The sequence below is a fragment of the Nesoenas mayeri genome, assembly GCF_963082525.1.
Source record: "Nesoenas mayeri genome assembly, chromosome: 3".
Classification (NCBI taxonomy): Eukaryota; Metazoa; Chordata; class Aves; order Columbiformes; family Columbidae; genus Nesoenas; species Nesoenas mayeri.
The window spans coordinates 37668725-37691524 of record NC_137544.1 but is presented as its reverse complement, the minus strand read 5'-3'; the positions used below and the strand labels follow the sequence as shown (position 1 = coordinate 37691524).

The 22800-nt window shown below is 41.9% G+C and overlaps 1 protein-coding gene across 1 annotated transcript; it reads right to left on the bottom strand.

Moving 5' to 3' along the window:
* Nucleotides 1–9461: 9461 nt before the first annotated feature.
* Nucleotides 9462–10785, bottom strand: HTR1E (5-hydroxytryptamine receptor 1E; the record flags this gene model as incomplete). The annotated part of the gene is made up of 1 exon (XM_080341657.1): nucleotides 9462–10785. Exon 1 carries the CDS (start codon nucleotides 10626–10628, stop codon nucleotides 9462–9464), a length of 1167 nt encoding a protein of 388 aa, XP_080197783.1. The 5' UTR covers nucleotides 10629–10785.
* Nucleotides 10786–22800: the final 12015 nt, after the last annotated feature.

Below are 22800 nucleotides of genomic sequence, written 5' to 3'. Positions count from 1 at the left end.
ATTAAACCTAGACTTCAGCTGTGTCAGTGTTTGAGGTGAGCAGAGCATCCCTGACAAGTGCCATAAGGGTGGCAGTGCAGCGTGTGTCTGCTCTGTGACAGCCAAATATTGGGGCTGGAGACAGGCAGCCCTCCCCTGCCTCCTGCACTTGGGGTCTTTCTGGGGGCGTGAAATTACATCTGCCTTCAGCTGCTGGCATGCCAAGGAGGCAAGACTTCTTATTAGAAAAGCATGCCTTTTAACTCAGATGACAGCAGCCTGTGGTTTTCATGCTGCTGATGGCAGTTCTATGCCTAATGGTGCACATGTGTATGTAAAAGCATAATATATTTCACCTGTCACTTCCTCAGCTTACTGAGCTTTTCCCCCGTCACTCCAATGACAGAAGTATTGATCTCAGAGTTCTGCAAAGTGCAGAGTGCTCTTGCAGAGTTACAGAATTGCTGAGAAATACAAGGAGGACATTTAGGAAGCAAATCAGGAGGGCAAATCAACCCTCATTCTGGGAACATTCTGTCTCTGCTGATATTCTACATTCTGCTGCTCATGTTTGCTGTGGCTTTTGGTTAACTGGTTGGGGAATGCACATGCATGTATGCTGCCGCAGAAGTCAAACTGACCCACTGGATCTAAGGTAATAATTCACAGTAAAATACTAGTCTAAGAGGATAAGAGCAGAAAGTATGGAAGAAGGAGGAAATAGATGGATTTGAGGCAGAATCTCTCATTTAAGTAATCAGCATTCAGACATTATTGGTTTTAACACTAAAGGTCAAGTTTTCAAGCAACCTGCTAAAGTAACTCTAAATTTTATGCATCAAGAGACTGATTCAAAGGCAGCTGAAGGTCTACCACTGACTTGTGTGAATGTGGGTCCAGTTCCCAAAATTTTATGTGGGTGCAATATACAAAAAAATAACAGGATGAGTAGGTCACCATGCTCCAGAACTTCTCGAAACTTTGTCCTCTTGAAACAATTATCCTTTAGAAGATACCTGAGAGTCTGTTTCTTCAATATAGAGATAACTGTAATCTCCAAAGGGAGTGCAATTGACCCAGAGGACCTCCAGCCTTTGTGCTGTTAGTCATCACCATTGACTTGGGGTGTCTGTGCTGTGAAAATTGGTAATGATTGATTTTCTAAAGAGGGAAAGGAAAAGGAGTAAACAGGTATATGGGAAGAGAGAATGTAAATTGGCCAGGAGGACAGCAGGAGCTGCTCAGCCTTCTGTGTGCCCATGAGCTGTTTCGTATACCTTTACACATGCCTGACTGCTGCTGAGTGCCACAGCTGCTTGCAATGATTGCCACATGTCACATTTAAGGGTGAGCTAAGCTATCAGCTGTGACTGAAACTCCTTTATTCCATACTTTTGTCCACCTGTAGGGTGAGAGCAGCAAGGTCACCAGTCTCTGGCTGCTTTGATGATGCAGTGACACCAGCTTGGTCTTCCTCAGCTGAGGGGCAGAAAGGATGTTTGGTCTCTTCTATTGCATTTTTTGAGCTGTTCAAGCTGGGCACTGAGCTGAGAAGTTGTTGTCACCACAACGGCCCCTTTAAAGACTGGTTGGGCCTTGGCAATGGTTGCTGTTGTGAACATTAGCGGCCACTGGTGCAGGATGTTGGGAAGCCTAGCGGCACTGCTCAGAGGTTAATGGTGTCACTGTGTGGTTGGTGTTACCAGCCCTTTGGTTTTGTCAAGACAACCTTTTAAATGTTCTGGTGATGAGTACTGGCTGGCGTGCCTTGGTTTTCTGTGTGTGGCCAGGGTTTGGTTTCAGTTACATGTCTGCACTGTTGGTACCTCCATTAGCCTGAATGGTGGGTGTGGTGTCTGTACCAGAGCAATGGCTTGTTTCCTACCAGGACCGGTGGATGTGGAGATGGGCAATGCTCTCCTTTACTGTGCGCTTGAATCTCCTGCTCGGTAGTGTTTTGCTCTGTGGAAAATCAGGACTTGTTAGACTGCTTTAGGGAACGTGGAGGTTTAGAAGCTGTCCCCAGTGTGGCTGTTTTAGCACCTGAGTTGGTCTGTTACTTCCCTCCCTGCAGTACAAAGAAGAGTTTGGTGGCAAAAAAGCAGGTCAACTGAGCAAAGCAAAAGCATCCCTGTAACATGAGCTAATGTGTCCTTTCTAGGCTAACTGGGGTACTGCTGGTCAAGATGCTGTGGCCTGAGCTTTTGCATGGGCTGACACGTGTACAACCCTGTGAGGAGCCATAGTCAGCTCTTGCTGTAATTTGCCATATGGGCTGGATTAAAGTAGCAGGGATATGGCAGCATGTGCTGAGTCCAGGTAGGTCTGGCCTCACAGGGATTGCTGCTGCTGCAGGTCTGAGTGGAGCCACTGGTGTGGAGCAGGTTTGGTGTGCTGGGCCATGCTGCAGAGAGAGGGGTGGTGACTGCCTGGGGCTGTGCCTTGCTGAGAGGTGCCTGGGGTGTGATGCTGATGGAGGCGGCTTGTTCACCATTTGTCACCTGTCTGCAGGCTGGTCCTGCTGTCACTACATGCTGGTGCAATGGGGTTGGGGGACACAGCTCCAGCCACTTGCTTGGTGCACAGCCCAGGGGAGCAGTGGTCCTGTCCTTCATACCCCCTGCTTCTATTTTCATCAGAGGTGTCCTGAGTCCCCTGGGCAAAGGTGGAAGCAGCAGTTCGACTGGGGCCAGATTGGGCCCTGAAGAAAGCAGATGGTGACGGTGACACCGTGTCCTTAGTGTGCAGCAGAAGACAAGGCACAGCCTCTGCCAGCCCCACGTCTCAGCCCATTCCCACCCATGGGCCCTGCATGCATGGTGGGAAGGGGTAAAGCCTCCTACCAATCTGAATTTAAACCACAGATAACCTGCTCTTTAGCGAGGAGCAAAACCACCGTAGTGAAAAATTAAAGGATCTGTGACTTGTGTGCATACACAAGCATCGGACAAAGACAACCATGCTTAATTTTACAATCCTTGATTAACTTCTGTGACCTAATTGGATTGTTTTCTTTCTGCCTGCTTCAGAGTGACTGTCCAGTCAAAATAAAAAATGTTCTTCAAAATTGCAAAAATAAGAGGTAGAGTGTTTTCTTGTTACTCTAAATCTAAAAAGTGATTCTTTTAATTTCTCATATTTAGATTCAACAATAGATGAATGAGGAATTGCACATAAGCATGTATGAACAAAAATAAAACTTTAGTTGATAGTCTTGATTTTAGTAGTCAAACTCTCCAATTTAAAAACTCTCAAGCTGGAGGTGTTAGCCTGATATTTAATTTACTGAAGAAATAACCTTGTTGAGGCTTATCCCAGCACTCTAACGGTTTGTCAGGCTGTTCCTCCTATAAAAGACTAAGATATTATATCTAGTGGTATCACAGAAGTGGAAGTTGTTTCTGCAGAACTTTCTATTCCCCTGAAGAGACTGCTGTAGAAAGCTTTGCAGACAACATTTTTTAATTGTAAACTCCACTGGAATGTCACTCTGCTCATTGCAGGTGGTTCAGGCATGCATGTATGATTTCATGTTTTGCCTGTTAGCACTCCTTTAAAATTAATAGCCAGAAGCTGAGTCATTTCAACTTACTTGTGAAACAACAGTTTACAAAGAAATAGGAGTTCTGTCCTCCCTCATCCCAGAAATTATGTTTTGTTTCTTAATTGACAAAACGTACGTATTTTATAAAGCATAGTTGCAAGGAGACACTGCTTTGTGCCTCACCTTATAGAAATATGTTCATTTGCAGTCACGTGGTGTATGAAATGGGTATTGGAGACATAGTGCTGTAGAAGATTTGAGTACCCCAATGACATGGGATCTTGCTCCAGATTGAAATGAGGGTGAAAATTTGTCATGCAGGAAATTAATCCACAAAAACTTCAGAGAGCTGATCTATATGCTAATATATTTTAAGATTGCAGCGCAAGCAACTGGAAGAGGGTGAAATAAGGGGGGCCGGGGAGCGGGGTGGTGTGGGGGGTGCATTTCCAGCACTGCTTATTGCATCTGGGGACCATACGAGCCGTGGTTTTAATTTCTACTGTTAGAAGCCCCGTGGAAAAGGAGAAGAGGAGGAATTATTAAAAGAGATCTTAAAAAATTGTGACACATGGGAAGATATTTTTCATTTGGAAGAATCTTGATGCATGGTAGAAATCTGATTTGTAGTAAAACTGTAATAAAACAGTCACAGAGGCTGTGCAGAGCAGTGTCATGGAACAGCACCTGCAACCTGATTTCCCAAAACCAAGAACTGAGTGGTGCTTAAGTGGTGTGTATCAATGTGGCACAAGGTAGCCTTGCTTCTTACTATTATACGTGTTACAGATGTTACTAGATACCATAGTGCAGAGGAAAGCTGCAAAGGCAAGGAAGGAGAGATAAGAAAAAGAGGGAAAAATTAATGAACGTGAGCCACAGACCAGGAAATGGAGAGGTGAGGAGGAAAGAAAAGTGAATAAGAAGCAAAAAAGTTGAAACAAAGAATTCTTCTGTAGGTCTTTGAACAGAGGTTCACATAATTTGCTAGTATATGTTTTTTTTTTTCCCCACAGCTTGTTCATGGTTACATTGTCTAACTAGAGTAGCAACACTAAAAGTTTACCTTTAAGGGCTGATTCAGTGCTTATAGGAATTACCAGAATTCATCCCTTATGGAGCAGTGATCTGCAGTGGAGTTATTGTGTACTTGCATAGGGACACATTAAACCATGAGAAATTTTATAAATTTTTCTCCAGCACTGATAGACATGGCAGGATATCACTTCCAGTTTACATTAGTTTGAATGTAGCAAGTGGTTAGTTTAGATTGAGTGGGAAGGAGTAATTTCATCGTATAATCGCATATATGTATGTGATCACCTGCATGGGATTAATGAAAAAGTAAAAATCCCCAGGGAGAGGTCTTGTAGCGAGGAGAGAGCGATATTGGCAGTATTACATACATAGCATAAAACAGAGAATGTTAGAATAATTTTTCAGCTGATGAACCTGTCATTTATCCAAAATCAGATAATTTTTAAAAATTTTATTCTGTTTGGCCTTAAGAGAAAACCAAATAGAAATTACCAAGAGAATATATGTTGTATGGGGCTTTTACAAAATACAACTTGTAAAATATTGGCTAGACCAATAAAATATGTCACAATATTTATGGTGTCCACTTAACCAACAAAGCAATTAAAGCCAAATCTTGATACAAATCATTTGGGTGTACAAAAGATGAATGTAAACTACTCTGTCTGTTACTGGTATTTGCAATTTACAATATGCAGCACAAGGACAATCTTGGCACTTGTATCAGAAGCCTGTATTTCCTCTCAACACTGCATACTGTTTACTTTTTGATAACTGGGGCTTAAAAGAGAGGAGATGTTTAAAAGATGCATAGATGAGGTTCTTAGGGACATGGTTTAGTGCCAGAGTTAGGTAATGGTTGGACTCAGTGATCTTGAGGGTCTCTTCCAACCAAAATGATTCTATGATTCTAAGATAAGATCAAAGACAAGATAAAAATAGCAGGTAAAATAGTGTTTGAAGAGTATATCCTTTGGGGAGGCCAACTGGTCGATGGGTGAAGTCTTCAGGGCTGGGATTGTATAACCTCTCTCCAAAGCTGCTTACACAGAGTGAAAAACTTCTGGATATGGGCTGGCACTGTAAAACCTGACAGACTTGAACACCCACAGTCAAGGGAATCCTGATAACAGTGCTGAGATGAGGAATAGAGCAGGGGCTTGCTCCAGTAGGACCGTGATAAACCTAGGGATGACAGAGAGAGACAGAAACCCAAAGGCAGGATGGTGATTTGGGAGGAAACAGCACTTGGTGAAAATGCATAGAAGTGATGAGGGGGCCTGAATACGCAGGTCTGTATGAACCCTGTTGTAGAGCGGGAGAGGGAGGAGGAAAAGCCTTTTGAGAAATATGGGAAGAAGGGTAGGAAGACCACTATGCAAGGGGAATGTTAGGGAAAATAGGACCCTAAGGAGGAAAGATGTTTTAGAGAGGCTAAGGAAGATGGATTTAGGCTGAAGGCCTCGGATGCATCATGAAGAGCTTGTATTGTGGAGCAAGATGTGGTTGGGCCTGATCCAGGATAGGTATGAATGTGGAGCTGTCATGGATGAGAAGTCAAAGTTCAGGAGATGTCTCCAAACCCTTTGTAAAATTAGCAAATACTTAACACAGGAAAAAAAATGAGGTTGCCAAACAATGGTGCCAGACTAGCAAAAGTTTTTATTTCCATGAGATGACAGGTAATTTCTGATCAAGTTAAAATTGTTTCAAGTAAACAATCCTTTAAATTGTTCCTGACTTTGAGTCTGAGCATGAGGAAAACATACAGGACATCTTCATCAGTCTAGTGCGATTTGTTGAAAAACATAGCTCTGTGTTTAGCTAATGACTTAATTAGAAAAGCAGTAGTCAGCTGGCAGTGTATGGTGAGTCTTTATTTAACAGGGAAGCACAAAAATTAGCTATCCATCTGTTTTTTTCCTGTTAATTAATTCAAAATATTAAAATTGAATACAGTCTTCAACCTGATTGGTAGTTTGAATGGTAATAGTGGAGATCAGATATTAAAGGACATCAGCAGAAATGAAGATGATGCAGCACCTGTATTTTACAGCTCTCAGATCTGTCTCCGAAACATTTCTTCCTATCTACAACAGCTGCTGTGGAGGTCATGTTTACCATTTCTGATCCTTCAGTCATACTTCTGGCTTTAAGCAAGCATCAGTTTAGGTGACAGAGTTAACTGAGCTGTTACTTTCGGATGAAGAATATGACTGCACACTGCATGCCAGCAGCAGCATCCAGCTGTGGGGCTGGTTCTTCTTTGGGGGTTGTTGCTGGTGAGGGCTGGACTAGTTGGCCTCCAGAGATCCCTTGCAACCTGAATTATTTTGTGTGCTCATGTGCCCTTAGGAGCAGCAGTGAGGGCTGGCAGCCTATCTCATTTTGTTGAGTTTCTTTCCTGAAATGCTCTTCACCAGCAGCCCACCCCATGGCTGAACCTGGCCCAAGAGACAGCCCCAAAGAAGCTGTCTGGGGCACAGCTTCTGCCTCATCTCAGCCGAGTGCCTCACGGTGACTCAAACTGTCTGCTGGGGCAGTCTTGCATGTTTAATTTTCCCTTTCTGATCATTACTGTAGCTGGGTACCCTTGTAGCAGAGCAGCAAACTGCCCAAGGGACACCAAAACCTGCTCTTGCAACAATTGCCTGCCTCTCCTGTCTTCCCAGCAGTAGTCACCTTGTTTGGGGGAATTATGCACAACCATTATTTTTTGTTAATAATTTCTATTGAGCTTGCTGAAAGAAAAAATAAAATAATTCTGCAGCAGTTCTTACAAAACTCCTTTTAATTTCTAGCTATTTTTTCCTAATAGCGTATGTACTCTGGGGAGCTGCTTTGGAAGTTTTATAGGTAGGCAGGGTCAGGCCACTCTTCTCCAGCTTCAATCAACAGTTTCCACCTCCAACAAGCTGCAAAAAGAAAAAAAAACCATAATGGATCTCTGTGCCCCCTCACTAGAAGACATTTTCAGTGGCTGAGATTATTTTTTCCTTCTTTTTAGATATTAATGTTAGCTAGTAGGGAACCCAAAGGCAGCTGGAGGAGGCAGCTATGACAATAGCTTCAGAAGCGCAGCTGGAGACAAACCTCCTAAGCTGGGGCGTGGAAAATTTGAAGTCCTTAAAGCAGAATCCTACTGCATGTGGGTAAGTGGTAAGTTATGCTTTTGTCACCTTCAGACTTGATTTACACTCAGCTTGTGGCACTGCATCTTTCCAACCACATGCTTTCTCTTAGAAATAAGGATGTCGTTTCTCAGGTCCATCTGGAGTTTATTACTCACATGTTACTTACAGTTCCTTGATTCTTGATAAGACAAATGATTGTCATCTGATAAGTTTTCAAAACATTTTTCAGAGGTGGCTTCCAGTGCTGTTACAGCATTTTTGCTGCCTCTAGTTTTTGTTTTGATGGATTTTGAACTGCAATGCTATAGTTCACTGTTATTGCATGTCAGGTTGATGTATGTGATATTTTCTATATGGTATATTGATGTAATTCAAAAAGAACTTGTCGAGGAAGATGGGCAGGGAATAAAATTATGGTGCAAAGTAAGTAATCAATATTTAAACAGTGCTTAGGAGTTGCTAATGGACAATATCAGATTCTCAGCTTTGATTTTGCGCCTTCCCGGCCTGATTTCCACAATATCTGAGCCAGGACATTTTAACTTTCATAAGCACAGAAGACAGGATATGAAGGACTCTCTATCTGTCTCTCAAGCCTAGGGAATTAACTCCATGAAGGACTCCCAGAACAAGAAATCTTGCTACAGGACCTGATCATAGGTTAAGATGAAAAGAATGCCTTTGAGAATTGTAAGATGAAGGTAAGGCAGATGTGCAGACTGCTATTTTCAAAAAAATATTTTCTCTAATAGTTTTTGCTGCTGTTCAAACAGAAAATAATTTGGTTTTAGATGATGTTTCTGAAGTTCTGTATGTTGCTGGCCTGCTGAGAAGATATCCAGTTGTTTAAGTTCGTGGGGTAAGATAAATCAATCCAGGGGGTTGTGCACTGCAAGGTCCAGGTGAAGTGTGGCAAAAGTGAATAATACCATCCCAGAATTGACCAAGGCACAAGGCCTGAGCCTGGAAGAAACATGGCTAATGGTAGTAAAAATGTGACCAGTCAGACGTGTAGCTGGTCTCCCAAGAGTGGCACTTGCTCCCTGTGTCCCCTCAATTGCCAAACAAACCGCACAGGTGTCTGTCCAATTCTTTGAACATAAATCAGGAATCTTACACAAAAAGACCCACTTAATTACTCTGGTGTACACAATGAGATCCATTTTTAGATAGAATGAACAGAACTTCGCTTTCTGTTTTGTGAATTTATTCCTGAAGAAAGGAATGGTTTATTCTGTCTTAGCCCAAGCTGGAAATGGTGGTTATTTTCCTTCTAAATGACTTTTAGAGTTTTCTCAGGATGCCACAGTAAAATTTTGCTGTTTAGCTGTCATGACCATGAAGTGTATATTAATTTTTGAATACATATTCATGGGGTTCAGTTTATAAGACTTTATGTTACTATAGTGTATGGTAATTTAGACATTTGATTCTCAGATGAAAAAAAGTATAAAAGCGGATATTGTTTGCTTCTTGAATCATTGATTACACAAAACGTCTTAAACATGAGTATCTAACAGTTTCTTTTTCGTTGTTGTTTCATTGCTAAAAAATCTGTTCCTTTGTAGAATAAATTTATTTCAAACTCTTTACCATGAATAACACTAGAGGTAAAAAACAGCAGAATGAATTAGAGGATAAAGATAAGTCAAGCAAATAGCCAAACACAAAAATTCCCTTTATCAAGGGAAATGGAGACAGAGTCAAATTATTTTACTCATTCTTAAGGCCAGGGGTCAAGTCGTCATCATCATCTCCCAGCACTTTTAAGTATGTTCTCGACATCTGATGAGCTTTCTAAAGGCCAGCTTGAAGTCTTCGTTAAAGCTGGTGTACAGCAAAGGGTTGATAAGGGAGTTGACATATCCCAGCCAGGTGAAGAAGTCTGCTACTTCTGTAGAGACAGTGCAAACATGGAGGCCCACAAGCAGCTCCTTGATGAAAAAGGGCAACCAGGACAAAATGAAAGCACCTAAAATCAGGCCCAGAATGCGAGCAGCCTTTCGTTCCCGTGTTGTGGAGATCTGCTGCCGGTCACCAGCCAGGTCCAGGTCATTCTCAAAAGGAGGGATCCTCATCGATGCGTTGATTTTGTCAAGCTCTGTGGTTGGGTCGGAGGTGGAGAAGTCCGAGACGCAGAACGTCTGTGTGAGCTTGCAGCTGGCAAAAGAGTTTTGGCTGTCGGTGCTCCTGTTGCTGAGGTGGCGGCTTGAACCCCGCTTTTGGTAAAGGCTCTTTGCAGCGTGGTAAATTCTGTAGTAGAGGATGAGGATCAAAGTCAAGGGGATGTAAAATGCCCCGAATGTGGAATAAATAGTGTAGATGACATGATCGTGCTGAATGCGACACTCGCTGGGAATATTGACACTGTGGTGGTTTCTCCAAAACAAAGGGGGCATGGATATGAAAATGGAGATAGTCCACACAGTGACTATCATCAGCCCAGCCCTTTTTGCTGTTCTTTTCCTGGCATATTCAATAGCGTCTGTGATTGCCCAGTACCTGTCCAGAGCAATGACACACAGATGAAGGATTGAACATGTGCAACAGGTCATGTCGACGCTCAGCCAGATCTCACAGATGAAGTATCCCAAAGTCCATTTATCTATCATTATGTAAGTGATACTCAAGGGCATGACAAGAACAGCAACAAGGAGATCTGTTACAGCTAGTGAACATATTAAATAATTTGCTGGCTGATGGAGCTTCTTGGTTGTGGAGATTGCTGCAATTACAGCAGAATTTAGCAGCATAGTCAAGGTAGTGATTGTGGCCAAGGTCAGGGTAATGAGCATCTTTTCAGTTACTGTTTTTGGCTTCACAGCCACATTGGCTTCAGTGGTGCAATTTGTGAAATTCATTTTTCCTTCCTGGATGCACAGTGAAAGAAGTTGCTGCTTCAGGTAGCAAAGAGGTCCAGCTTCAGAATTCATCCATTTGAAAGAGGGATAGAGATGGTTCACGTGCAGGTTTTTGTTTTGTTTTGTTTTGTTTTGTTTTATAATCCCATATTCAACAGAGCAGCAAAAAGTTTCCAAGTTTCCTCCTGTTCATTGTTTTCCTAGAAGATAAAAACACATCTGTTAGTGAACCTAGAAAAATACCATCTTTTGGCACAAAGTCCTATGCTTCTAAAATTAACACCTCATATAAAAATTCTAGTCTGTGTTTCCTTCTCTTCTCCTTCCTTTTTTTTCCTCTTCTTTTCTGCATTCATAGTTCATTTCTTTTTATTCTCTAAAGGGCACTTTGGGCCACATTTTCTGCTGATGTGAACTGGTTGTTTCTCCTTTAGTTTTGAAGATTTCATCTAAAGTGGGAGGTTGGACTAAGGGACTTCCACAGGTCCCTTCCAACAAACACTTCTGTGATCTCTGTGAATTATTGATAGTGGGAACTTGTCCTTTTCCTGCTTATTAAATAGGCTGCAGCAGATGATGAGCTGAGGAAACCTGCCTTTTGATTTTAATTGCTATATGAGAGGGACCAATTACTTCTATATATCCCCTTTGGAAAAAAGAAACAGACCAGGCTACCTCAGCAAAGGCATGCCAGCATTTTACAGTTTTGTATTCTGCTTTTTCATATCCATGTCTGTATTAGTATCTTGGAAACGCTATTTAAAAATTATTCAAGTTACCTTTAACATGCAGCTTTCAAACAATGTTTGTAGCATTATAGCAAATGCTTGGTTTTACACAGCACATTAGTGTTGCTAGGAGCTTATATAGTTTTGTCTAATTATTCCTGACATTTCACATATCCCACTGTGTGTGTCTTTGGAGGAGACACACAAAAAGCTTTTGCCTCTGCTCTGAGATTTCTGAGGTTTAATTTTGTTTCAGGAGTTCACGTGTCTTTTCCATACATCCCAAATACTGGCTGAAGCCAGAGTTAGCAGTCTGTGGGATGCAACTTGGGATACTCTCTGGGGCTTTGCTTTCTCGCTTGTAATTTATTTTGGCATGAAGTATGTAGAAAATGGAAAGCGTGAATCCTTTTCCATTAAAATGAACAGGAAGGTTCCTTCCCCTGGCTTCACTTATGGAAGAGGAAAAAGTTGTCTAGGCTAGTTGTCTAGGCTCCCTCGACGGGCAGGAGAATGAGATAGCGGCTCCCAGAACACACTTGTCCCCTCTCAAGACAAGCCTTTGAGGCAGATGGTGTGAATCACATTCTGGAAATGCTGATCTCTTTCTCTCCTTTGACTACAAGTGGCTCCTCCACAATTGCATTTAGAATACATGCCTGATTTTGAGATGGCTAAATTTGAGAGGTAAAACTCATTCTCACTGACACCAGTGGGACTTGGATTAGGCTCTGAGAGAGAGTTTTCACATGCAAGCTAATGAGGAAATTAAGAATTTGAATGAGGAATTATGAATTTAAAGCTAGTCAGCTGCTTAGCTCTGTGTACATACGCTCTTATTCAGAAATTGGAGTGCTGTCTTCTGAATGAGCTGAGTGAGGAACAATCAAAAATAGAAACTTCAGAAAAAAACCCTGTTCTTTCCCAATTTGCCCTAGGAAAGCAGATCTGTATCACTGTAGGCTCTGGGTTAGCAAAATGTGAGTTTTAAATTCTACCCAAGGGACAGTAGAAGCCCCGCCCTGAACTGCACTCTGCTCTTCAGAAACTGCTTTAAAGTATGAATAGCCTTGGAGAAAATGTCAGGACCGCTTATTAAGAATAGACTGGACAAGCTAGATAGAAATTCATCCATCAGTCTTCAGGTTGTTACTGCAATGGAAATGCCAATTTGATCATTTTGGATTAAAGGCAAAACTTCAGCTCAAACCTTCTTCACAAATTGTTGATGGGCACCTTCTCTGTCAAGCTAGATCTTGATTTCATCAGTTTGCACCCCGATTATGTCTGATACTTTGATGAGAGGATAAAGCAAAGAGGCTTTCTTCACCTCTCCACGCTCCTGGAGCATGGACCATAAGCAATTCCAATCCATATGCTTTCATCAGCATCATCACTTGGCAAGTGCCCCCTGGTCCACAAGCACACTCAAAGGTACTGACAGACACTGTAGGATTCACACATTCCCCACAGCTCCTCACTGATCTGGTCCACGCACAGGAGAGCTCTTGCTGCTTCTTGACGTAAGCAGCGTTTTTTTCTGCTTGTCCTTCATTTCTCTGGGAGCCCTGAAGTTTCATGGCCTCAGCATTTCTCCTCATCCTGCATGGTTCCCACCTTATACTCTGCTGAGCAATGCCTGTATGCATCTTTAATCCAGGAGGAACTGAACTGCTGTGGTTCTCTGCCCAAATGGCCCTGCACACTAGCATAGCCATGGGGAAATCCTTTTAGACCTCTACTCACTCTGACCACAAAGATACTCTGAAAAATAAATTAATCCTTTCTTTGATGAACTTCTTTTTAAATAAACTTTGACACACTTCATTGGACCCAAGCACCAGGCTTCCACTAGGACAAAGGGTACTGTTGATCACGCAGGAGCTGTTTAAGTCTGCTCGCTGCTCAGCAGGACCAACGTTTTTTTTTTATTTGGAAAATCATTGCAATAATTGAAGATGGGGAAAAAGATGAACAAAGCATCTTCCCTGCAGAACATGAGCCTGCAGCTACCTCAGATCAAGCAGGCCCACCGCTTCATGTCAAAACCCATCACCGTGGCATTATTCAGTTTTAATTCCTGTGCTTCTTATAGGAAATGAGCCCTTAGCAATTCAGACAGTATAAACACCACACACAAGAACTATATTAAACCAACATTATTAAGGGAGTGTAGTTACATGCTGAAAAGTCTAAAGGTACAAGTTTTGCCCCAGAAAATAGATGGGGTTTTAAAATGGAAAGTCTCTAATGGATTTATAAAATGGAAGATGTCAGTTTTTAAGAGATGGGGTTTTTAAATAGAAGATGTCACTGATTGACTTTGCTTATTAATACAGAGCAGGACTTAAATGCTATTTATCCTTAATTTCTAAAAATGCAGGTGTGGTTGTGATAATGTATTTTGTAGTTCTTATATTTTAATTCTTTGTTTACTGCCTGTCTTTGGTGGTACCTGGCAGCCCCTGAGCAGAGTCAGGGACCATCTAGTCCGAAATAGGAAAAAAAGAACCCAGGCTGTGACTCAGGAAGGCGAAGCCTCCTGAGGTGGCCCCAGTGTAAGGGGTTCACATTGCTTAGTTTAGGATTATCTTGGGGAACTGATGTGGCTTCACATTCTTCATACTCATTTTCTGGTCTGACCAGGGCACCTCCATGGTTTGCTTTTCAGCTGAGGTTGCATGAAAGGCAGGGCTGGTGTGATCAGGACAGGTACCAGTGCTGGGGCATTGGGGGAGGGGCACAGGGACTCTGAGATCTAGGCTTATGAAAACACAGTACTGGAAAATTCATATTCTGAATATTAGGTCATTTATGACAAACACATGTAAAGTACTACAAAGGATCAGTGTAAAAGCCATGTGTGTTAACAAGGAGAATTTTGCTATCTCTAGTCAATAATAGCTGGTATCCATGATTTCCATAACTTGCCTACTATTACTATATGTAATGTTACTATCACTATAGTAATTGATTGTGGTTTTATAAGTGATTTCTTGGAAGGGACATTAATATCATAGTCATGTTATTTAAAGTACTCTCACTAAAAGCACTGCCATGTTGATGTTTTGCAGCTGTATCCCTTTAGGCTGTCAGTCATTTCATACAGAGTGAATTTTACACGGCCTAATTTTAGTGATTTGGTGGGAGAAACTCATCTGAGTTCCTCAAAATGGGAATCAATCACATTTGATATTTGCTCATTATCGGTAATGGCATTGAGTGCTGTCTGGAAGGAAGAAAGAGGGAAAAAGATAATTAATTGTTCCATAAAAGCAAGTGGACAGCTTTAAGCTGTGAGATGGCAGTGTCCATGTCTGTTCCTGCCAAAAACATTCCCACCTTCTTAGCAGAGGACCACTGTGTAGCAGAATACTCTGAATTTCTGGTGGACAGACTGACTCCTCCTTGGCCACTGAACTTTTCACCTTTTCATAAGAAATGGAATAATATCACTTGGAGAGAACAAGGGGAACTGGCATTGCACATGTGTGTGTGTGCAGGGCAGGTTAGTTCCTTTATAGCCACGGTTTTACATTTCCTCTAAGCCATTATGGCACTGTTCAAATGCTAACATCTTTGTGCCCTTGACAGCAATAAATCAATTTTACTTTGTTAAACCCTAAATTGGTCTGAGTGCTTTTCACTTTCAATATTTCCCTGACTGTAGCTGAGAAAGGCAAGATCTGTGGCGTGCTTTGTGAGACTGGTGGTTAGCTTATGGAAAATTTGACTTAGCACTTTTATAATAATGTTAATATTTCAACGTATGGAAAGATGCTAAACTTCCAGTACTCTTCCTTGTAATCTCAAAGAAGTTTTCTATTTCAAGTTTGTATACAAAGCACTGCAATTCAATCCTTCCACTTCAAAATTATTTTGCAAGTTCTTGTAACTTTCCAGATCATCCTGCTCTTGTTAAGTCAGCTGATCTTCTTGAACTTCGTGACTCCTTGGTAGCCACTGACAGAGCTGAGTTTAATATTTTGAGTACTAGATATATAATATATATATAATATATATAATATATATATATTATATATATGAGTATTCTGAGTATTCTATTCTAGCACGCTGGTGTTGCTTTGGGCTTCTGAGAGCTGCAGAGATCATGTTCTGGCAGGAGTCTTAATTGACTGCAATTTATATAGGCACTGATGCTGTTTGTAACATGTCATATTGGGAAAAGTGGCACCTAGAAGCTGAGAAAGTGGAGATGGTCATAATCACACCAATCTGTAGCACAATTGTCACCAAAATAAAATCTTATTGTCACCATGTAGCTCATATTCACACTTACAGCACGAGGTTTTGATGCCAGCTCTATTGTAGGCAAAATGAAGGCAAACTATCAGAAGGTGGGTTGAGGTGGCCTTACATCAGCGTAAACTGGGGTAGGACAATAAATGAAATTGCTCTTTTTGTGTGAGGTCTGAAATTCAGTATAACATGTGTTTGAGAAATTCCTAGCAGCATTATGGGGCCTCAGATTTAGGGATGTGACGTTTTCTGACACAGACTGAATGAGGCCGAGAATGAAATTACTATGAAGTTTGTATGACCTGAGCTATGGATTTGACATTCAAGTTAGATTTTCGCTGTGCACACTGGTGAACCGAGCAGCATGATGGAAAGAGACATCAGAGGAACTCAGCACTAAGCCAGGTGTGTGGAAGCACAGCTGATGGTGTATTTGTATCTGTGGGCATCCGACTAACACTCATACATGTACTCACCCTGACATAAATAACCAGAGCACAGTACGTTGTAATCAAGAATATGATGGCCTGCAGCGAGTTCTCCAGTGTGTTTGTGTAATGAAGATTATTAGGGCTGCAGGGAGCCCCGGCTCTGTCCTGGCTAGAGGATGGGCTGAGTGAACAGCATGGGGGACACTGCTGGGCATGACACAGGAAATCGCTGGACATGACAGATACCAGTGCAGACACCTGACCAAAGTCACAGATGGTGCCACAAGGGACAGCTGGGTTTTGCAGGTGGTTGAGATGGAGGGCCGAGAAGTGGGAGAAGGGATAACAAGAATAAAAGGAGGTACACATTGCTCTCCCATGGATGAAATCAGGACAATAACTGAACCTGTTGTTCACACCAGAGCATGAGTCAAACCTGCCACCACAGTCAGGTGTCCCAGGGGAACAGGTGCTTTTCCCCATGCTGGCTGACATGGGGACCTAGGAGATGGATGGATGCAGCACGCCAGTGTCACCCTGTCAGTGCATACACCAGACCCAATGGTATTTGTAGCCACCCAGCACCTTCTCGGAGCGATGAGGTGTGACCACGTCCTCTTGCCTGTGCAAGAGACAGAACAAGTGCTTGTGCAGGCCAGTTTTGTGCATGTATGCTTACTCTAGTGGCTCTGAATAACATCCATTGAAACCTGAATACTGCCTATGGGGTTTCTTAAATGGCAAGCTGCAGAGCATTCCTCACCACTGTTCTTTCCGTCTCTGGATCTGCTGTTTTGTTGCTCTCCAGCTCTTTTGCTGAAGAACTTAGGACCACCGTCAATGTGACCATAACGTTTTAGCTCTCTCAGCATCAGAAGGTGGATCTCCCCATACTTGTCAGGGCAGCCTAATGTCCCTTCCCAGTGGACACTGCCAGCTTGGAAGATTTTCTTCCCATTTAGGAGCTCAGGAGAAAACTGATGGGCAGGAGATGCTGCCTTCCAAAAAGCCATGGTGCTGTCAGCAGCCCTTCAATATCTTCTCTCTGGAAGGGCAAGAGAGACCAAGGGTGAGGCCAAGACTAGGGCTTGTCTCCCTCAGTACATCCCAGCTCCCAGCCTTTACACCCTCAAAGTGGGTTATATTTTTTTTCATTGCTGAAATTCCTGGCTGCACTCTTCTCTAACTAAAATTATACAGCGATGCAGTTTGCTACAGGAATGCAGCTTCCTACAGACTCTTCCCATCCACTTCATGAATGCTCCTGTCATGTTGGCCATGCTCAAGATCATTATATTTGAAAACAATTATACTCTAACCTGAAATTTCAGCTGTAAGAAACTGCATACTGTTAGTTGAATACTTTGAGCTGGGCTTATTGATATATTTTCAATATATTTTCACCTTCTTGAGCTAAATTGATGTGCAACCATTTTAAACTCATTTAAGAATCTCCAGGATGAGTTTTCCTGTGGTGTAACTAGCTCACTTGAAAATGCACCCTTTTGCCTAAACACTGCAAACCTTGGCTTGAATCAATCTGACCTGGAATCAATGAAAGATGGCAAGCTGGCAGTTTTGCAAAGCTATTTTTACAGAAATCCTTCCAGGATCACACTTCAGAGGTAAGCTTTTCTGGTGTAGATCTTGGCACATGCAAATGTGAAACAATAATCAGTGATGATCTTCAAACCATGCTTCCTCCCACAAGCAGTGGTATAATTATCATTTACAGATGATTACTCATTTTTATCTACTTTCAATAAAAAAATAGTAAATCTTAGGCAGTGAAAGCTCATAAGATGCTGCTGAGCCGCAATCTAATATAAACAGCTTTCATCCTGTCTTTAGCCAGACATAAATAAAATTCTCTGTGATAGTAAAATACCCAGATTTCTTGTAAACAACTAGCTTAGATGCCTACTGTAGTTGTAATAATTTGTAATAAATAATAGTCTAAATTTATAATAATTTGCTTTAAATAGACTATTTGATTTAAAAAAAAAAAAACACCTTTAAAACTCATAATTACTTCTCATAACACTTCAGACTCCTAGCACTATACTCTTTTAAAGTCCATTTTGTTTTATACTACACAAAATACTCATTTAACGTTCAGCTCATTTCTTGTAGTTCACTTCACTTTCCCCTTTTCATACCCTACCTTAAATCCTGAGATGCTTAATCTATGAACATGGGAGGCTATATTTTCCCATGCCGTGGAGCTAAGAGACACAGATAGCTGGATTTTGCAGCCTGTTCTGGGGTGGAATTTATAGTAATCAGTTGTACCGCCCTACAATGTCAAAACATGTAAGTGCTGCATTTCCCACCAAGTTGTTGCCTCCTCTTTCTCCAGAAATGAGTTATGGAGGTAGAAACCTTCTTCCACTGTAAATCTGTGCCTGGCAGTGCAGAGAAAAGAAAGATGTCCATTTGTTTTGCAGACTGATTTTGTTTAAGTGTTGAAATGAGATAACTTTAGTACCAGAAACTTCATGCTACATTAGCAAGGAGTGCTGAATGGGTTAATTCACCTAGCCAAGAAACAGGGTAAATTCTCACCTGTGGAGTTCCCTGTCCCTGCAGCTGAACAACCTTGTTACATGAGTTAACCTGATTAAAGCTAGATGACATGCTCTTCCCTGGTACGTGGGACATCTACATTAACAGAGGCACAGGAGCTTGTTTGATTGACTCACAGCAGCATTTGACTACTCCAGAGCTGTGCTTATCAGCAGATCTCATCTCAGTGCAAAGAAGGGGCTCCTGATGCCTGGTTTCCTAATTTAGTAAATAGCCAGAGCCAGGAAACATGTAACCTACGCACTTAACCTCTCATCTGGGGAGAAAAATATGGTCTGCATGGGTTGCTGACCCTTGCAACCTTCATGCTGAGCAGTTACTCTCACACAGAGGTTCTCTGGTTAATTTTTTTAAAGAAAATTTATGGTTAAGACCGTCTTACTTGAACTTTGTATTTCTAAATGTTTTTCACCACTAAAGAAGACCTTTTCTCTGCATTTTCTGTTTTACCTGTCTTTGTGCATGCACCTTTACAAGATGCCATGCTATCAACGTTCCCTCTCCTGTGTTTTTTACTAAATTTTTAAAGCTTTTATTTTTTTTTTTAATCTACATTGTTTCATAAGGCTGATCATGGCACTGATCCCTGCTATCCATTTTTTAAGATGACCAACACAAAACCTTCTTCAGGAAACGCATAAACTTTAAAGACCTGGTGATGGACCCAGATCTCTGGTTGTGGAATGGGTGGCTGTCCCAAGGGAAGACATTTGCCCCAGGTTTTGAGCTGCTGCAGTACCTGCTGCTGATTTTGGCCTGGCTGTTTTGCTCTGTGCTTCTCCTTTGTTTTGCTGAATGGTTCAGCAAGGTGCACGCACAGGCACAAAACAAAACAGCACAGATGTCGAGTATTGGTGGATCCGTGGGGGCCTCCATAGTCCTTCCTCCTACTGCTCACACTTCCATTCAGACTATTTACTCATTGACTGTGTGACTAAGACCTGCAATCAGATAAAATACAGGTGGGAGGACAGCTTGGATAATGAGATACCATATCAGACACTGGCAGCTAAGCTCTGCAACCACTCTGTGTAACCGGGGAAGGCAGAGGAGCAACTCATTTCCAGCATGTACAGCCCTTCTTAGAAGAATAACGCCTGGGATGATGTTTGACAGATGGTTGGTCCAGGGACAGGTACTTGTGAAGCTGGTAAGGTTTAACTGTAACTAGTAAGGTTTAACTGTAAAGTGAAGCCCTACAACATTTGCTCTCCTGATGGCATGTGAATGGTCCTGAGCAGGCAACTGCCTGCAGCCACGTAGCTCGGTCATGCAGGCAGCAGCTCAGATGCAGATCCACCCATTACAAGTCCCAGCAACTTTTTTCCAAAGCAAAATAAACTACAGTCACATTTGCCTTCAAAAACCAAAACAAAACACCCAAAACCAAACCAACAACCAAAACCAAAATAAACCAACAAAGAAAATCTGGTAATTCTAACTGTAGAGGCTGTGCTGTCATGACACTGAAAGACTGATGCCACAGAGATCCATATTTCTTTGATGGGAATAGCATAAACAGCATCATGGTGTTTGAAGGAAATAGAAAATGACACAACAAGGTGCTGGAGAACTTGGGAGGAGAGGAGTGTGCTTCATTATCTTCTGAAAAAAATTCCCTTGCTTTAAAAAATAGACCTAGGGCAAAAGGTATCAGTGTCCTCGTGGTCACTAACAGTTTAATCTCTCTAAGAAATCTCTGTTTCCCAATGTACTTATGAAAAAAAAAAATAAATCCATTGTTCAAAACCCATTTTGATTTGTTTAGTTTTTTTTTTTTTTTTTTAAATTCATAACTTCTGTAGAGGTTGCAGTTGTGTGGAAAATGGAAGGACTATCCATAGAGCTTCAGGAATGGTAACTTTTAAAATAATATGAGTTATTTGGAAGTTTAGTATCCTTTGAATGAATATAATGTTGTGTTTGTTTTGTAACTAGGAACAAAACCGCCTCCTTGCGACTCTCCTCCCATGATCCTTTTGGAGTGGGAGTCATGCAAAACTTGCAAAATTGTGGTAAATAAAAACAATTTTTCTGGAGAAAATTCCTATGTCAGAAAAGCATTTTTATGAGAGTCCTTCATTAGAAAGAATCATAGCACAGGCCGGGTTGGCAGGGACCTCGAAAGGTAATCTGGTCCTACTGTTCATGGGAAAGGGAGCCTCAATGAGAACCTGTTTAGTTTGCCAACTATTAAAGCGCCTCACTGGAACAGCTTAAGAATTCCTTCAAAGAACAAGAGGAATATGTCTCATATAATTAGAAAAAGCTGCTGAAGGAACAACTGGGTTTTCTCCCTAGCTGGCAATCTTTATTTTTACTCTCTTTGAGTTGAAGATCCTGGTGCAGTTTGCAAGCCTAACACTCCACACACTGCACACAGGCCCTGCAGGAGGCACGGTCCAGTTCCTCACTTATTAACATCTCAGGGGGTGGGAAATGCAGTTTGCAAGTGGGCAACTGTGTAAAGACAGCGGGATTGACTTGTCCCACAGTCCCTGATGCCCAAATGCTGTGCCAGCACCAGAAATTCAGCAGAGTTGTAACCTGCCAATGAATTGGGCTTATCCATAGGCACACACCTGGAATCCTACTTATCTTCATTGTTTTATGGCCTAAAAGGAACCTAAATGTGTTTCTAAGACCACACCTCATAGAGAAGACTCATGCGCTATGGTGAAAGTTGTTGCCCAGCCACCTTTCCTGTGTCACCTGTGTTTTAAAGACCTCTGTTGTCATCAGTCAGTCCCTCAATCTTCTCTTTTCTACCCAAAGAGTCTGAGCCTGTGTGCTCATTCCTCATATGGATGAACTGTGCTGTTAATCCTCATACAGAGGAAAAAGCACATTATATAGGTGATACATTATTAAAGATGCTTAGGTCACTTAACTCCCACTGTAGCGAAACCCTGGTCCATAAAATCCTTAACTCTCGTATAGGGACAGTTAAACATTAGCTCCTGAGTGCATAAATCCTTTCTGAATATGGGTGTGAGGCTCTTAAATTTATTAGCTACTTCAGGTTTTCTTTCTAGGGAGTATTTTAAGGCTTGGAGTGCTGCAGAATACCACAGCATGACTGGCAGGGTCAGGAAAATACTGGCAGGAACCTATTACACCATGGTCTGATACCACTAACTAGAAAATGAAGCATCTGTTTTTCAAGGTCTCCTAAATGTATCAGTAAAAACTGTGAGAAAAATTTGCACTGAATTCTCACCTGCAAATGCATTTTCCATCTCAATTTCTCATTTTGATGCTAAGAGACATGTCACAGACACACAAATATTTACTGATGAATATCGTTTTTTCAGCTCTGGGGAAATGATGCTATTTGTATTTAGATGGAGACTATCACTTTATGCAAGCTAAATGTCACTGTACATGCATTGTTTTTCAAGTCAATATTTGTTTCTTGCTGTTATTCTGTGTCAGGAGACTGATGTCAATGGGGTTTATTTAATCTCCACATGACTTACTTCTGTACACAACTGCTCTGCAATTCATAAAGGCCCCAAATGAACAAATTTGACAGACTAAATAGTATATTAAGGACCTTGAAGCTTGATCTGAGACCCTTTGAAATCAATGGAAATGCTTCCTTCCACTGTGAGCAAAATATTTCAGATTAAGTCTTGGTGAATATGTGCCCAATTTCTTGCTGATAAAATAAAGCAGATGACTCATACAATGGCTCTAGTCTTGCTTTGAAAGGAAAATTTTGTATGACCGAAGGAATAGTTTTATTGTAGCAGAAGGCGCTGTGGGTCCTTACTCATGTTGAAAAATGTCTCGTGTTGGTGAAATGCACTGGGCTGGTGGCATGAGACTGCTGCTGGGGCCTGCGAGCGTGGGATTTCCATCTGGCCAGTGTGCTCGCGGCAAGCACAGGAGAAATGAATTACTGACAGCCCACATGGTGTCCAGCACCCTAAAGATCAAGGACAGGCTCCTGTTTAGTGTGGGAAAACACTTCTTGCACAAGGACTGGATGCAAATCCCACTGATGAAGAGACATTGAGCTATTAGACTGGCTGAGCTCTGATTCCCATGGTGGCCTGGTGTGCCCTCAGTTTGCCAAGTGGGAAGAGGGTCCAAGGATGCTGCAGTACATTTAAGGTGGCATGAGTTTGTATTTGAACTGGACTCATGATACCATTGCAGTCTTAAGGCAAATGCTGATGGGGCATGGGCCCTGTGCTGCAATGGGAACAAAAATCTCAAGCTAAACCCTGTCTG